Source organism: Lemur catta, chromosome 7, assembly GCF_020740605.2.
Source record: "Lemur catta isolate mLemCat1 chromosome 7, mLemCat1.pri, whole genome shotgun sequence".
NCBI lineage: Eukaryota > Metazoa > Chordata > Mammalia > Primates > Lemuridae > Lemur > Lemur catta.
The window spans coordinates 101,182,230-101,198,216 of NC_059134.1; the positions used below are offsets into that span (position 1 = coordinate 101,182,230).

General features: G+C 55.7%; 1 protein-coding gene across 3 annotated transcripts; it reads left to right on the forward strand.

Moving 5' to 3' along the window:
• The first annotated feature begins 12 nt into the window (after positions 1-12).
• Positions 13-15,715, forward strand: PYGM (glycogen phosphorylase, muscle associated). Of its 3 annotated transcripts, XM_045556124.1 has the most exons (21): positions 13-840; positions 4,289-4,533; positions 5,556-5,657; positions 5,751-5,829; positions 5,918-6,021; positions 6,391-6,522; positions 7,882-7,993; positions 8,085-8,167; positions 8,585-8,728; positions 9,062-9,154; positions 9,373-9,519; positions 9,724-9,887; positions 10,219-10,333; positions 10,912-11,013; positions 11,358-11,505; positions 11,793-11,851; positions 11,975-12,116; positions 12,524-12,731; positions 14,749-14,883; positions 15,120-15,186; positions 15,317-15,715. In XM_045556124.1, exons 2-21 carry the CDS (start codon positions 4,291-4,293, stop codon positions 15,464-15,466), a joined length of 2,529 nt encoding a protein of 842 aa, XP_045412080.1. In that variant the 5' UTR covers positions 13-840; positions 4,289-4,290; the 3' UTR covers positions 15,467-15,715. The 3 variants fall into 3 exon arrangements, with proteins under 3 accessions (XP_045412080.1, XP_045412079.1, XP_045412081.1); XM_045556123.1 differs by lacking the exon at positions 13-840 and having other exon boundaries at positions 3,275-4,533; XM_045556125.1 differs by lacking the exons at positions 13-840; positions 4,289-4,533 and adding an exon at positions 5,021-5,410.
• Positions 15,716-15,987: the final 272 nt, after the last annotated feature.

Sequence of the window (15,987 nt, forward strand, 5' to 3'; positions counted from 1 at the left end):
TTGCCTGCCTGTGTTCAGCACCTGGCCCCAGGGTGAAACCGTGGGGCATTAATTAAGGAAGCCCGCTGCGTGCCTAACTGCGGGGGCTCCACTGTCTGCCCCTTGTTGACTAGCTATAACATAGCTGAGAACCAGGTTCCCCCCTCCTTGGTTACCCGTTAACTCTGTAGTCTCTGTCTTTTTGAAGGCCTTTTCCTGGGGCTTAAACCCTGCATCTGATGAGCTCCAGTTGTGGTCTATGCCTGAAAGCTGCCACCTGACCAAGGCCCTGGGCCTAGGGAGGCATCAGCACTAAAGGTCAAGCCAACTAATCCTGCCTGTCAGGCACAGAGCAGCTAAAATTAAAACCGCCAAGTGGCTTTTTTCTTCTCTGCTGGTGGCTTGCAGCCTGCCAGCACTGTAGGCTTTAGGGAGTGGTGGGGGCAAGATAAAGTGCCCCACCTTTTGCTTTGCAAGCACCTTGCAAAGAGTCTTAGGCTGTGTCTGAGTTTCTTTCATGTCTTGGGCAGTGGATACTAGCCATTGTGGCACAAGAAAAACCCATGTGAAGTTTCCCCCAGGTAGTGAGGTCCTCACCTAGCTCCTGCTGTTGTTGCTTGGTTGCGCCACCCCTGGGGTGAACTGTCCTGCTTCTCAGCCACCCCTCCTTCCTCTAGGCAGTGCGAGCGCCCCCAGCACCTGGCCACTGGGGCCAGCAACTGGCCTGGGCTGCTCTCCAGTTTTGAGCTGGGGCTGGCTACTGCTGTTGACCGGGAGCACAGCCAGTGTCTGGTCACTGTCCAGGATGCTTGTGCTGCTTTGCTGTGGGCCTGCAGGGCTTAAGGAACCCTTAGAAGCAAGGCAAGTTCCCGGGTTTCCCTAACCAAGCTTGACTAAGATACTTTCCCTTTGTCCTTAACTGATGGAATAGGGGCAGAGCCTGGGGCCTGGCTACCCTCTTTGACCTTGGCTCTCCCTCACTGCTTGCCCTACAAGCTTGGTTTCCCTGGTGGGCTCATTGGGCGGTTAATTAGCTCTTTGAAGCTCTGGAAGCAGCAAAGTGGCGCTATGTGGGTTTTAGAAATAAAATCAATAAATGACTTAACCACAGCCCAGCTATCTTCTCCAGTCTCTCTCCCCTGAGGCCAGCTCCATGCCTGTGCTCCCTCCCTCGCTGCTCCCTGCCGTCAGCTTTTGTTATGGTTTTGGAGAGTAACAAAGTGGCTGACTAAGGCATCAGTCTCTGGAGCTCCAGGCCCAGAAATGGAAGAGACAGCAGAAAGGCTTGGCCCTCAGAACTGCAGCAAGCACCTGCCTTTGCAGCAGAATTGGGGAGAGATGGGAAATGCTTACCCCCCCGTCTTAAGGCACCCAGGGTGCGAAAGAATTCCCTTTACCCTGTCATGTTATGTTGTGACAGGGCTGTTTCTGCTGCTGCAGCAGTGTCCCCACCCGCTCAGCCCACAGGAGGAATGCCAGTTGGGAAAGGTCAGCATTTGGGCTCTGTTACTGAGGCCCAGCCAAGTGCTCTGGAGAAAGCCAGTTTGGTCCAGGGAAGAGGCTGGGTTTCTGGTAGAAACTCAGATAAACAACCTTGAGGGCAGTTCAGGTTGGGAAAGTGTGCTTTTAGGGTTCATTAAAATATATAACTGGCGGGGGGTGGCGGGGTGAAGGGAGGTGGGGAAATGGGGAAACAGAAGCAGGTGAGTTTGAACCTTCAAGGTTTGGTCATGCTGGGCTGGATGTACAAATAATGAGGTGGCCCCTGTAGTGGTGTCACCACTGGAAAAAGGCTGGAAGCACTTTAGGGGCTGCTAGCACAACCCACAAGAAAGACAAGTCAAAGCACCATGCATTGCCCGGTAGAAACTGTTCAGGGCTGCAGCAAGTGCCTGAGTGCAGGAGGGAGGGGGCTGAATTGACAAGAGGGAGGGCCTCGGGCTGGCAGCTGGGAAAGAACGGAACTCACTAGGCCTGCCAATAAGAAGATGGGGAATGGTCTCCTAGGATGGGTCCTGGGTGGTAGGAAGATAGTCTTGCAGGCAATAGTGTGCAAAGGTTTGTGTGGGCAAAACATGCCACCCCAATTGGAGTGTGAGGTGGCAGCATAGCTAACCAGCCGCCACTTGTCCAGTGGTGGCTGCCAGGAGTGCAACTCCCCCAGGGACAAGTGCAGGCCAGGGGAATCTCAGATGCCAGGCCCAGCCAGGGATTCCATGCTTGGTGGAGGGTGGGGCGCAGGCTTTGAAGGGGAAGAGATCTGAGAGCCGCCAGCATTCTTGGTTTTTTTTTTAAGAGACAGGGTCTCTAGCCTAGGCAGGAGTCCAGTGGCACGATCACAGCTCACTGCAGCCTCCAACTCCTGGGCTCAAGCGATCCTCCCGCCTCAGCCTCCCAAAGCACTGGGATTACAGGCATGAGCCACCACACTCAGCTTCTGTCTTGAAATATGGTTTACAAAAAACTTTTTTAAAAAAAGTGGAAATTACAGAAAAATGCAAAAAAGTTTTTCATATTTCCACTAACTATATCTGTGGAGGTGTATTTTGGGGATTTCTTGGTCTTTTTTTCTCCACTTGGAAGACTAGCCAGTTGGTGGGTGATAGCCCGGGGGCAGGGTGGAGCAAGGCTGGGGAGTGGAGTCTAAGGCCTGCGGAGGTAGGACTTGCACTTTGGCCCCCACAGAGCAGTTAATTCCAGGGCTTGGTCTGCTGTGGCCCAGAAAGTCCTCGAAAACTTGGCATTCCCCAAACCAGGCTCTCAATAGCATCCTGTAACTGTCCAGGCCTCTGACCTGCTTCCTTGGCACTCAGCACAGAGCACCCAGTTCCTCCCCTCAACCAGCCCACCACCCCAGCAGGCCCAGGCCGCCTTTGAAATAGCACAAGGTCCTGGGTTCCTTCTGCTCAAAGAACAAAGCAGAATCCAAAGTCTGCCCCCACAAGATTAGGAGGCAACAGTTGATGAGGCAGGGATTTATATTCTCATTTGAGAGTATAAATTTGATGAAGAAATCCAAGGCTCAGAAAGGTAAAACAACCAGCCGAAGGTCACACAAGTCAGTGCCAGGGCCATGACATGACCAGTGAATGGGGGCAGCTTTGAGCCAAAGCCCCAAAAGGAAGGGCCTGAAGCTGCCAGGGCACACAGGAACGTCAAGTCCCCAAGATGCAATTTGGGAGGCCAAGGGAGGAGGGTCACTTGAGGCCAGGAGTTCAAGATCAGCCTGGGTAACATAGTGAAACCCTCGTCTCTATAAAAAATAAATTAGCTGGATGTGATGGTTTGAGCCTATAGTCCTAGCTACTTAAGAGGCTGAAGCAGGAGGATCGCTTGAGCCCAGGAGTTCGTGGCTGCAGCGAGCCACAATTGCGCAATTGCATCCCAGCCTGGGTGACAGAGTGAGACTCTGTATCAAAAAAAAAAAAAAAAAAAAAAAAATCCCCGAGGAGCTGTGAGCCATGGCCGCAGGGGGGAGGAGGGAGTGAGAGAAGGCCTCCAATCACTCATCAGCAGTGGGATTGCAGGGAGAGCACAATATCATGCATCAGTATTATGTGTGGGTGGGAAATGCCTCAGTTTCTCCCACCCCTGTGGGGCCACAGGACTACAGTTCCCAGGGGTCCCTGTTCTAGTCTGGAGGCCTCTAGCCAAAGCTGGCCTGTAATCTGACCATCCCTCTCGAAAAGGTCACTTCAGAGCTCCTTGAGGGACAGCAACAGGGGGAGCTCAGAGCAGCTTTGGTGGGGGTGGGGTGAGGCAGTGGCCCTGCCTCAGACAACCTCCCCCACAACACCCCTTGGAACTCGGGGTCCTGGTCCACCTTCTTGCAGACACCCAGTGTTCTCTGCGAGCTGCACCTCTTCTGTGCAGGGCACTCTGACCCTCAGCTCCTGGCCCCTCAGCCTGCAGGGGGACCTGCCACAACACCTGGACTCCCTCCCCCAGTGCAGCACTCTGCCTACTGCATTTGTCTCCAACTCTGCAAAAGGCAGGGACAAGGGACAGAAGACATAAGACCTGGAGGAAGTAGGTCAGCACAGGGCAGTGAACAAGACAGGCTGGGTTGGCCTGGCCCTATGGAGCTGGTCCCTCCCTCCCTTCTCCTCTGCTCACCCCAAAATAGATCCCTGAGCTGCCAGGCCAAGACCCTCCCATTGCAGGGGGAGGCGGGGCATGCTGCCCAGAGCCAGGCTTTAAATCCCCTCAGGGCTGGGGAGCTCCACTCCCTGGCTGGAGGCACCGCTGAGGCCACTGTCCCCTTGTCCGTCCGTCCATCCATCCATCCTTCTGGCCTGTCCTCCCACAGCCATGTCCCGGCCCCTGTCAGACCAGGAGAAGAGAAAGCAAATCAGTGTGCGTGGCTTGGCCGGCGTGGAGAATGTGACTGATCTAAAGAAGAACTTCAACCGGCACCTACACTTCACACTCGTAAAGGACCGCAATGTGGCCACTCCGAGAGACTACTACTTTGCGCTGGCCCACACCGTGCGCGACCACCTTGTGGGCCGCTGGATCCGCACACAGCAACACTACTATGAGAAGGACCCCAAGGTGCTGCTAGGGACACCCTCGGTGGGGTATGGGCTGGGAGATCTGGATTAAGTGGCTGTTCCTGGTCACTCCATGTTCCTGGGGTTGGAGGATCCAGGAGTGTCAGGTGCAAGGGGTGCTGGGACAGCCCAGGGGAGAAACCTGGGGTGGGGGCAGGTCACGGGGCTCCAGTCAGGTAGGCTGGTTGCAAAGGCCCAGCACCCACTCAGAGAAGGGTAGAGGGCCTGGTGGTGGGCAGGACGATGCCTATGGCCTGGGTTGGACCGGGGTGGAAGGACATGTCAGTCACGGGATGTATTCCTGATGTGCCTGTGCAGCAGGTGGGTGAGGCTGGGGCAGCTGAGGCGGCAGGGATCAAGTGTCTGGTGGGATCACTGGTAAATGTCAGCAACCCAACACCCCACCGTGGGGAGTGGGGGAGGGGCAGGCAGGCCGGGCAGGGAGGGGACCCGGGAAACAGGGAGATCAGGCACTATCAGCATCCTAGCTCCAGGTGCTTCTGGGTCCCCCTCTTGGACTGAGGCTTGAGGGCCAAGGGAACTGGGCTGTGCAAGCAGGGGAGGTGGTAATCTCTAGCCCTGAGTCACTGTGTGACCTTGAGCAAATGACTTTTTTCTCTGGGCCTTGGCCCTGTTCTCTTGCGGAGTACTTGGAGGTGCTTCTCTGTCCTGACTCCCAGATGGGCTGTTGGGAGGCATGTGCATGATGGAAGGGTTTCCCACCTCTCCCGAGCGCCTCAATCCCTCAATGCCCAGCTCCATTTTCCAGATAATGAAACTGAGGCCAGAGAAGAAAGTGATTTGCCCAAATTCAGAGGAATACTGGGACCAGAACCTTACCTGCTGGGCCCCAAAGTCCAAGATGGTTCCTCTGAGTGGTGAGGAAAAACTTGGGGACAGAGATGGGACATGCTGGGGCCCAAGAGTAGGGCAGGAGGGTGAGAGGTCCAGGCCCACGTGGGCCTGGTTGAATGTTGGTGGGTGGCCCTGACACCCTCCCTGGCCCTCTGTCTCCCTGGGCAGAGGATCTACTACCTGTCTTTGGAGTTCTACATGGGACGGACGCTACAAAACACCATGGTGAACTTGGCCTTGGAGAATGCCTGTGATGAGGCCACCTACCAGGTGTGTGGGGGTGGGGGGTGGGGCGAGCCTGAGGGATTGGGGGATTCCCCTGCTGGCGGTTGGCCCTGACCACTGCCACCCCTCCCCCTCCAGCTGGGCCTGGACATGGAGGAACTGGAAGAAATCGAGGAGGACGCAGGGCTGGGCAATGGGGGCCTGGGCCGGCTGGCAGGCAAGTGCACAGGGCTGTGGGGGGTGGGGTGAGCAGAAGGGTTCCTTTGTGCTGAGTGCCTGACACCCACCTCCCTGCACACCCCCAGCCTGCTTTCTGGACTCCATGGCGACGCTGGGCCTGGCTGCCTATGGCTACGGGATTCGCTATGAGTTTGGGATTTTTAACCAGAAGATCTGCGGGGGCTGGCAGGTGAGCAGCCTTGGCCCTGACCTTGTGGGGCCCAGTCATGATGGAGAGGACCCCCATTTGGTTATCCATCTCTGGATAGGTCCAGAATCGGCCCAAAGCTCTGCAGAAAGCATCCTTGCCCCTTACCCATCCCCCCAAAGCCAGCTGGTGACCCCTGGAACAGGTGGTCCACCTGTGGACTTCTTGGGACACATCATGTCCCAGTGAATAGCCTACCAGACTAGGGGCCAGCCCACCTCAGAGCCCTTAATTCACACATAGTAGGGGCTACACCAGGGCCACTGCTCCTGCTCTGCCCCGCTGCCCACTGTGGCATGACTACCAGGCTCTGACGTGGCTCCCTTCCTCCCTGGCCTGCCTTGGGCCCAGATGGAAGAGGCTGATGACTGGCTTCGCTACGGCAACCCCTGGGAGAAGGCCCGACCCGAGTTCATGCTGCCTGTGCACTTCTATGGCCGAGTGGAGCACACCAGCCATGGGGCCAAGTGGGTGGACACGCAGGTGAGCGTGAAGCCGGGGTGGGGGTGGGGGGCATCCAGTGAGGGGAGGAGGCTCCTAGAGGAAGCAGGAAACAGGGAAAGAGTCAGGAGGTTATTGAACCCAGTGCTGTTTTACTACTGAGGACACTGAGGCTCAGAGAGGCTAAGTGACTTACTCAAGGTCACACAGCTGCAGCCAGGAGAGACTGGAGACAGGGTCACCAGGGAGCCAGGCTAAGGGCAGAACCTGAGAGGAAGAGAGAGGCTGCCCTGCTCCACAATGCCCCTCCCCTGACCTGGCTCCTCCCCACAACACAAGACTCATTAGAGGACCAGCATGGTGACTTAATTCTGTAGCAGCCCAGAAAGGGGGGCAGGGGAGACAATGAAAGCCTTGAGTGAGGAATTCCCTTGTCACAGATCAAGCTAGGGGATCGTAAAGCCAAACCAGGTGTCCAAATCCCAGTTCATTCATTCCTCTTGCTGCAGCTGCAGCTCACCAGCCTCCAGATGGGCTGCACGAAAACCGTTAGGCTTTCAGCATTGGGCATTTGTTTACTGTCATCCAGGCTAAGGCCCTGTGGGGCTGCTGGCAGTGCATGCCAGGTGCACATGGCAGCCTGGCTCAAGCAGCTCTGGCTAGAAGGCACTGCCACCTGGCTGTGTGCTCTTGGATCGGTCCCTTCCCTCTCTGGGCGGCAGCTCTGGCTGTGCTCCAATCAGGGGTGACTTAGTGTGGGGAGGGAGGGCAATGCCCTTTCAAAGGGCTCCCTTGGAGGAGTGCATGTGCCCCGCACTGTGGTACCAGGCGGCTATTGGCAGCAGTTATTGACATTTGCTAATTGTGGGGAGGCAGGGCCAGCATTAGTCACTGCTAATTAGCCCTGTGGTCAACCAGGCATAAGACCTTTGAGTAGACTTGACCTCTGTGACTCCTTCAGCCTGGCCCCACATTCCCCCAACCCTCTCATGAGTCCAAAGTGTCTCTAGCTTTTGCTCAGGCCAGGGTGGCCAGCCCAACCCCCTCAGTGCAGAGTGGCCACCAACAGAGCCCCACCTTGGGCTCTGGGTGTGTCACTCTGCTCCTCTTATAATCTTTGCAACAGTCAGACAAGGCAGGGGTTATGGGCATCTGGAGGAAATGTTGGGGAGTGTCTTCTCTATAGATGAGGTCCAGAGAGGCTATGGGTTTGCTCATGGTTACCCAGCTCATAAATGTCAGCGCTGGGACTAGAGCCGGGTTGGGACTCGGCAAAGTGCAGGGACAAAGTCTTGAGTCCTAGCCTTGAGGGGAGGGAGGCCCCATGAGTCAGATACAGGCAGATACCAGGGCTGGCACCCTTGGCAGACCGTCCAGCTCCTGATAAAGTGTGCCTTGCAGGTGGTATTGGCTATGCCCTACGACACACCCGTGCCTGGCTACCGCAACAATGTTGTCAACACTATGCGCCTCTGGTCAGCCAAGGCACCTAATGACTTCAACCTCAAGGACTGTGAGTTCATCCACTGGTAGCAAGCAGCCCCAGCCTGCCCACCGACCACACTCAGCCCAGGCCTGACCCTGTCCTTACTTTCGTCCCGCAGTCAACGTTGGTGGCTATATCCAGGCTGTGCTGGACCGCAACCTGGCGGAGAACATCTCTCGTGTCCTGTACCCCAACGACAACGTGTGTCACCCCCTGGGCTGGAGGCAGAAAGCCTGAGTCCTTGGGAGGGGGTGAGGGAGAGCTGGGGAGGGACAGGTGCTGGTGCCCTAGTCACACCTAGGGCATTTTGCTGGTCTTGTACCTTCTGTCCCCGCAACCCCAAGTTCTTTGAGTGGGAGGACACCTGAGTCCTGAGGGGAGATGGCTAGGGAAGGCAACTTGGAGGCACTGTCCCTTGGTGGCACCCACAATACTCTTGGTCCTTGTGTCCCACTCTTCCTGACGCTCTTCCCCACCACTACTTCTTGGTGGGAGAAAGACCCCTGTGTGCTGGAGGTGGGGCCAGTTCAAGGCCCAGGGGGCTGGTCTGGCCACACCCATAACAGCTCTAGGCCACGCCCCTGCCACGTTGCCTCACCTATTCCATGCTGTCCCCAGTTCTTTGAGGGGAAGGAGCTGCGGCTGAAGCAGGAGTACTTTGTGGTGGCCGCCACCCTCCAGGACATCATTCGTCGCTTCAAGTCCTCCAAGTTTGGCTGCCGTGATCCCGTGCGCACGAACTTCGATGCCTTCCCAGATAAGGTGCTGTGTCCGTGGGATGGGCCACGCTCTGCACCTGGACAGTGTGTGCCATCGCCTCTCCCCTCCAGCCTCAGCCCGCCCCACCCTGTCTCACGGATGAGGGAGTGCAGGCTGGGAGTGTGTGGGTTGTGACTTCTCAGGATCCTCAATCAACAGGCACATAACCTGGGCTTCCTGCCCTTCTCCTGCCCCGCCACTGCCACCATGAGCACCTGCACCCCCAGCTCAGACTTACAACCATGTAGGGCTCTCTGGGGGGCTCTGAAGTGGCAAAGGACAGTGACCATAGCGCTTGGGTTGGAGTCCAGACTGACTTCCGGTCCCCTCCCACAGGTGGCCATTCAGCTTAATGACACCCACCCCTCCTTGGCCATCCCTGAGCTGATGAGGATCCTGGTGGACCTGGAACGGATGGAGTGGGACAAGGTGGGCTTCGGGACCCTTCTACCTGTCTGATGCTCTCTGCTGCAGGGTTCCCTTCCCTTCCCAGTTTGGCGGGTGGAAGGATATGAGTGCAGTGAACAGAGGGGAGTGTGAGACCAGAGGGGTGTGTCCTGGAACCTGGCAGTGGCAGTCCCAACGGCCGCAGTATGTGTGGAGAGCCATGGGGCTCAGGCCGAGTCCGCTTCCCACCCGCATGCTAGGCGTGGGAAGTGACAGTGAAGACCTGCGCCTACACCAATCACACGGTGCTGCCCGAGGCCCTGGAGCGCTGGCCGGTGCACCTCATGGAGACACTGCTGCCGCGGCACCTCCAGATCATCTATGAGATCAACCAGCGCTTCCTTAACGTGAGTCGTGATTCGGGAACGTGTGGCTCTGGGGGAGAGTGGGAACCGAGGCTAAAGGCGGAGTGGGGGCACGGAAAGGGTGTCCACCCAGGATCCCGAGACTGGCTCAGTGAGTGCTGGGTTATGGGTGCTGGCTCCAGGGTTATGGGGCTGGGGACTGGGGTTCTTGGGTCCTGGTCCTAGCTCTGGGCTCTCTGGACACAGCGGGTGGCGGCCGCATTCCCAGGGGACGTAGACCGGCTGCGGCGCATGTCCCTCGTGGAGGAGGGCGCAGTGAAGCGCATCAACATGGCACACCTGTGCATCGCAGGTTCGCACGCCGTCAATGGCGTGGCTCGCATCCATTCTGAGATCCTCAAGAAGACCATGTGAGCTCCGCTCTATGGACCCCGCCCCTCTCACCAGGCCACGCCCCTGTCACTTATAGACCCCGCCCCTCACCGTCTGGCACTGACCATTCATGGTCTCCCGCAGCTGGCCCCTTCCACAGGTGGCGTAGCTCTTACAAGCACCAATCCCCTTCCAGTACAGTCCTGTCCCAAGATGACCTGGTCTTACACACAGCACCCTTCCCCTTCCCCAGGTCTGCAATTCCCCAGCCCAGGCCCCTTTCAGCAAGATACCAGGCTAGGGGCCCCAGGGAGGAGGCCTTCATCCCACAGGGGTGAGTGGCGACCCTCGTCCAACCCCCTCCCGCAGCTTCAAGGACTTTTATGAGCTGGAGCCTCATAAGTTCCAGAATAAGACCAATGGCATCACCCCTCGGCGCTGGCTGGTTCTGTGTAACCCCGGGCTGGCAGAAGTCATTGCTGAGGTGAGAGGCCACTGTATGGCCAGCAGGGTTAATACAGGTCACTTCAGGGATCAGCTGGGTATGGTGGGGTAGGTGGCTCACTGTACCAGGGCTCCCAGCCGAGGGCTGAAATCCATCCTGCCCTAACTTCCCTTGCAGCTGCCTGGAGGAAGGGGCACCGCTTTCTTATTTTCGTGAGGGTGCCCTATGGGCTAGTGGAGGCCCTGGCTTTGGAGGTGAACCTGGTGGGGTTCACAGTCCAATGGGGGGTCATCCATGGGTCACATCTGGAGTGATACTGGAAGGGGCAGATATCTAATAGAGGAGGTGTGAGCTCAAGCCAGCATGACGAAAAGGCCAGGAAGCCAGGAAGGCCTGCAGGGGTCAGGTGGGGTCAGCCATCAGAGCTCAAGGATGAGAGAGGAGGAAGATGGCCAGGGATGCACCATGCCCCAGTCAGGAGGCTGGAGGAGGAGTGGGGAGTGTTCTCAGAGCAGTCTGCTGGGTGGAGGTGGCTTGGCTGACCTGGACAGAGACCCCTCTGTGTCTGGAAGAAGAAGGATGGGCAATGGTCTTGACTGAGAGCCATCTTCCCACAGCGCATCGGGGAGGACTACATCTCAGACCTGGACCAGCTGCGCAAACTTCTCTCTTTTGTGGATGATGAAGCCTTTATCCGGGATGTGGCCAAAGTGAAACAGGTGGGGAGGGCTGCAACCTGGAACAGCTGTGCCAGGGCTGGCACATGGAGAGTGCTGGAGGGGCCAGATGTCTGGGTCAGGGATGGCAAATAGAGCTCATGTCTCCTGCCAGCCCCAGGCCATTGACTGAAGTTGTCTGGAGTCTGAGACATCATCTGACCTCAGGGGAAGAGTGCTGACATTGATTAGCAATGTCTGCCCTGGTGCAGTTGTAGATGAAGGTAGCAAATGAGCCTCCTGTTATCTACCTTCCTGGGCTTGAGTGAATGGAAAGACATGAGGACTGTAGGATTTCCCGGGGCTGAGGCCTATTGGTGAGCACTTCCCCTCTCCCCTTCCTCCAGGAAAACAAGTTGAAGTTCTCTGCGTACCTAGAGAGGGAGTACAAAGTCCACATCAACCCCAACTCACTCTTTGACATCCAGGTGAAACGGATTCATGAATATAAACGACAGCTCCTCAATTGCCTCCATGTCATCACCCTGTACAACCGTGAGTGACAGGGACTCCACCCTGTCTCTCAGTTGTCCCCTCTGTGTACCTGTTAGCATAGCATATAATGCCTAATCAGTATCTTCTTTGGCCTCATGTCAACTCTTGGGTCATGGAATTATCCCCATTTCACGGATAGGCAAACTGAGGCTCAGAGAGGGAAAAGTGAGAGTCACATAGCAAGTGATTGTCCAAGTCAGGCCTACTGTCTCCCAGCTCAGCCCTGTTAGGAGCTACTACCCAGAGGGAACAAGCTGGCCTCCTTGATCCTTCTCCGTTCTCCACAGGCATCAAGAAGGATCCCAACAAGTTTGTTGTGCCTCGAACTGTGATGATTGGAGGGAAGGTGAGAAGCCGGGGCACACTCTGGGCCTTTGATGTCCAGGTTGAGGCCGCTTGGCTGGGTTGCAGGATAGGGGGTACAGAGGGGATTGGCCTGTACAGCTGACCCCAGACTGTGCCCCTACAGGCTGCACCTGGGTACCACATGGCCAAGATGATCATTAAACTCATCACAGCCATTGGGGATGTGGTCAACCATGACCCAGCAGTGGGAGACCGCCTCCGTGTGATCTTCTTGGAGAACTATCGAGTTTCACTGGCTGAGAAAGGTGAGTGCTGCCTATGGAGGCTCTGCCTAGTTCAGTCCCAAGAGGAGACATTAGTCTTCTTTTCCTGGAGTACTTGCACTTAAAAGAAGAATCTGGAGATGGCAATGCTTAAACCACGAGGATACCCCTCTAAGGGTGGAATTTCAGGCAGTACAGGGTGAAATTATCAGGCAGATGGGCCTTACCGGTGCCCTTCAAATCACACAATGGAGGTAGGGGAATCCAGGTTGGACCCAGGTGTCCAAGAATCAACCATAGGTGGAGGGCAGTGGGGGTGGGGTGTGAGAGGGAGACTTGGTTGGTAAAGGCTTGGGGTGTGGGGGGCTCTGAGTCCAGCTATGCCTAGAGCCCCAGTTGGGGTGGGACTCTTCCCTGAGTTTCCTTGTCCCTCTGCTGCTGCTCCACAGTGATCCCGGCTGCTGATCTCTCGGAGCAGATCTCCACTGCAGGCACTGAGGCCTCAGGAACTGGCAACATGAAGTTCATGCTCAATGGAGCGCTGACCATTGGCACCATGGACGGGGCCAACGTGGAGATGGCAGAAGAGGCGGGAGAGGAGAACTTTTTCATATTTGGCATGCGGGTGGAGGACGTGGAAAAGCTCGACCAGAGAGGGTAATGGGGGTCAAGGACGGGTAGGAGGCACCAAGGTGTGCCTCAGTTCCCCAACATAGTTTTCTCTTCCTTTTCCTTCAATTCTGTTATTTCTTTCCCATTTCATTAACCTTATTTCCTGTAAGCTCCCTCAAGAGTTTTCCAGAATCCTGACGGCTGTAACTAAGACCTTGCACAGCCGTGCCCACCTTCCCAGGCATGACTTTTGCTCCCAGAACTGCCCTCCAGCCTGGGCAACAGAGCAAGACCCCACTCTGTTTACTCTAAAAAAGAAACAAAACAACAAAAACAAAAACAAAAACCCACAGTTCTTCAGAGGAGAACTGCCATTTTCCTGGCATTAAAAAAAATGTATTTTTAAATATGATTTTTTCTTACAAAAGTAATACATGCTCACTAATTGGAAAAATACAAAATCAAAAACAAAATGACTGTCACCCATAATCTCATCGCCCAGATTTAAAGCCACAGTCCTCTTTTTTATGTGTGTTTATATATATATTTTTGTATATAATTTTTAAAAGTTGGGAACAATGTATGTACAATTTTGAGTTGTGATGTTTTATTTATTTATTTTTTTTTTTGAGACAGAGTCTCACTTTGTTGCCCGGGCTAGAGTGAGTGCCGTGGCATCAGCCTAGCTCACAGCAACCTCAGACTCCTGGGCTTAAGCGATCCTACTGCCTCAGCCTCCCGAGTAGCTGGGACTACAGGCATGAGCCACCATGCCCGGCTAATTTTTTTTTGTATATATATTTTTAGTTGGCCAGATAATTTCTTTCTATTTTTAGTAGAGACGGGGTCTCACTCTTGCTCAGGCTGGTCTCGAACTCCTGACCTTGAGCGATCCACCCGCCTCGGCCTCCCAGAGCTAGGATTACAGGCGTGAGCCACCGCGCCCGGCCGTGATGTTTTATTTAACATTAGAGAGACATTTCCCGTGTCATTAGTCTTCAAAAATACTTTAAATGTTTGTATAGTGTTCCATCCTATGAACATGTCACAACTTATTTGATCAATTCCATATGATTGGACATTAAGGTTGATTTCCCGTTTGTTAGTCTAAATATCCCTGTGATGAGCAACCTTTTAATATCTATGTCCACATCTCTGATTATTTCCTCTAATTATTAGAAGGGGGATATTTTTGAACCAAAAAGTATGAGTTCTTAAGACTGCTGACACAGATTGCCATTCTGCTTTCCAGAAAGTTTCTACCAGTTTACACTCCCACCAACAGCTTACGAGAGCTGGCATCGCATAGTGAAAGGAATTTCTCCTGTGAGGCTTGACTAGAAAGTTCAGACCTTGTCCTGTGCAATGTTTTGGGCAAGGTCCCACATGTTCAGAACTGGGTTCCAGAACAGCTCTGGCTGTGGGAGGGAGATTAGGCTGGAGAGGGCAGGGGGGACCAGTGTGGGCCTTGATTGGCACCATAATGCAGAGAGAGTCGCTCACATTGGGGCAGCACAGGGGCGGGGATGGGAAGCTGTGGGGGAGTCCTTGGTTTCTGGTTGGAAAGGGGCAGGGAGCGAAAGAGATGAGACTGACCTGTGCAGGGTTTCTAACCCCGGGTGGGGGTGCTGGACAGTCTGCGTTTAAGGGACATACCTGAGGACATACCTGTTGGCTCTTCCTGGAGCCCAAGGGCAAGGCCACGGATGGACTTGGGACAGTGGGGGAGAAAAGCCATTCACAGAGGGAACAAAGCGGCCAGGAGACGGGGGTGATGTCTGGGAGGAAGAACGCTTGTTTTGGGGCCTTGGCTGTAACACTTCCCTTTCTGTCCCCTCCAGGCCTCAGTTTCCTCATCCACAAAATGGGGGATGAAAAACTGAGCAAAGAAGGGAGGGACCTGCCAAGGAAGGACCCTTAGAGGGGATGTGGCAGCCGCAGGGAGGGCAACCATAGGCTGGGCCTGGGTTTTGACCCCGGGGCTTGGTACTTGCCAGATTTCCTGTGGAGGAGGAGTGGGGAACTCCTTACCAGGGAGCTGACCACAGCTCTGCCCTGGCAGGTACAATGCCCAGGAGTACTATGACCGCATTCCCGAGCTTCGCCAAATCATTGAGCAGCTGAGCAGCGGCTTCTTCTCCCCCAAACAGCCCGACCTCTTCAAGGACATTGTCAACATGCTCATGCACCATGACCGGTGAGCTGGTTGGCCAGGGAGCCATGCGCATGGGGCTGCTGGGCTGCACTGGGCTCAGGTGGGGATGGGAGGATGGACAGGAGTCCTGGGCAGTTGGGGCCAGGCTCCTTTGGAAGCGGCATCACTCTCCAGGTCCTAGCTGTCCACTGGGGCACAGGATGGGCTTGGCCCTTGACTCATAGGGGTTATCCTGTCCCTTTAAAGGGGATGGCTTATGCCCGTCCTTTCCCCTCCAGGTTTAAAGTCTTTGCAGATTACGAAGACTACATTAAGTGCCAGGAGAAAGTCAGTAACCTGTACAAGGTGAGGAGTCCTGGGTCAGAGGTTGGCAGGGCTTTGGTGGCCCTGACTGGGTAGAGTCAGAAGGTCCCCCCCACTTCCGTCCCCTCCCCCCAGCCCACAAAATGAATCCAAAGCTTCCTTTGGCTTGTAGAACCCGAGAGAGTGGACGCGGATGGTGATCCGGAACATAGCCACCTCTGGCAAGTTCTCCAGCGACCGCACCATTGCCCAGTATGCCCGGGAGATCTGGGGTGTAGAGCCTTCCCGCCAGCGCCTGCCGGCCCCTGATGAGAAGATCTGAGCCTCCAGACCAGACCCCAAACCCTTGGCCCAGCCCCAGCTCCTCATGCAGAGGGTGGGGTATTGGAGTCAGTTCTCTAAGCCCCTTTTTGGAATCCTCATTTTTCCCCAGCCTCCAGGCCTCAGTGTCCAGCGTGACTAAGGACACTAGTGCCCTTCTGTCTTCAGGCTTTCTGCCCCCTCCTATTTATGGGGTCTGACCAACTGCACCCATTCCCCAATAAATTGTCTCTCCTTGGGAGTCTCCTTATTCCTCTCTGTTGCGAAATATTTTTAGCTCTTGGCGGGCACAACAGCAGCTGCGCAATCGCCCCCTTATCCTCCACCCCCCATATCCCCCCCGAAGGTGCGTCCCGGGGGCGGGGGTAGGGTGAGGGCGGGAGGTGGAAGGGGCGGCCCGTAGGGGCGGGCCCTGGGACTCTCCAGCCCCTTTTCCCAGCGTCACCCTCCACGCCTCTCTTTCCAGTGCTGTGTCCATACTAGGTCAGCGGCCAGCCTGGCTGGCCGGGGCGGGGCATCCGC

Bases quoted from the DNA above. Each gene is read 5' to 3' on its own strand.
- PYGM (XM_045556124.1), top strand. From the start codon at position 4,291: ATGTCCCGGCCCCTGTCAGACCAGGAGAAGAGAAAGCAAATCAGTGTG. The intron at 8,168-8,584 runs GTGTGTCACCCC...TGCTGTCCCCAG, and splicing joins TCCTGTACCCCAACGACAAC to TTCTTTGAGGGGAAGGAGCT. The intron at 9,520-9,723 runs GTGAGTCGTGAT...CTCTGGACACAG, and splicing joins TCAACCAGCGCTTCCTTAAC to CGGGTGGCGGCCGCATTCCC.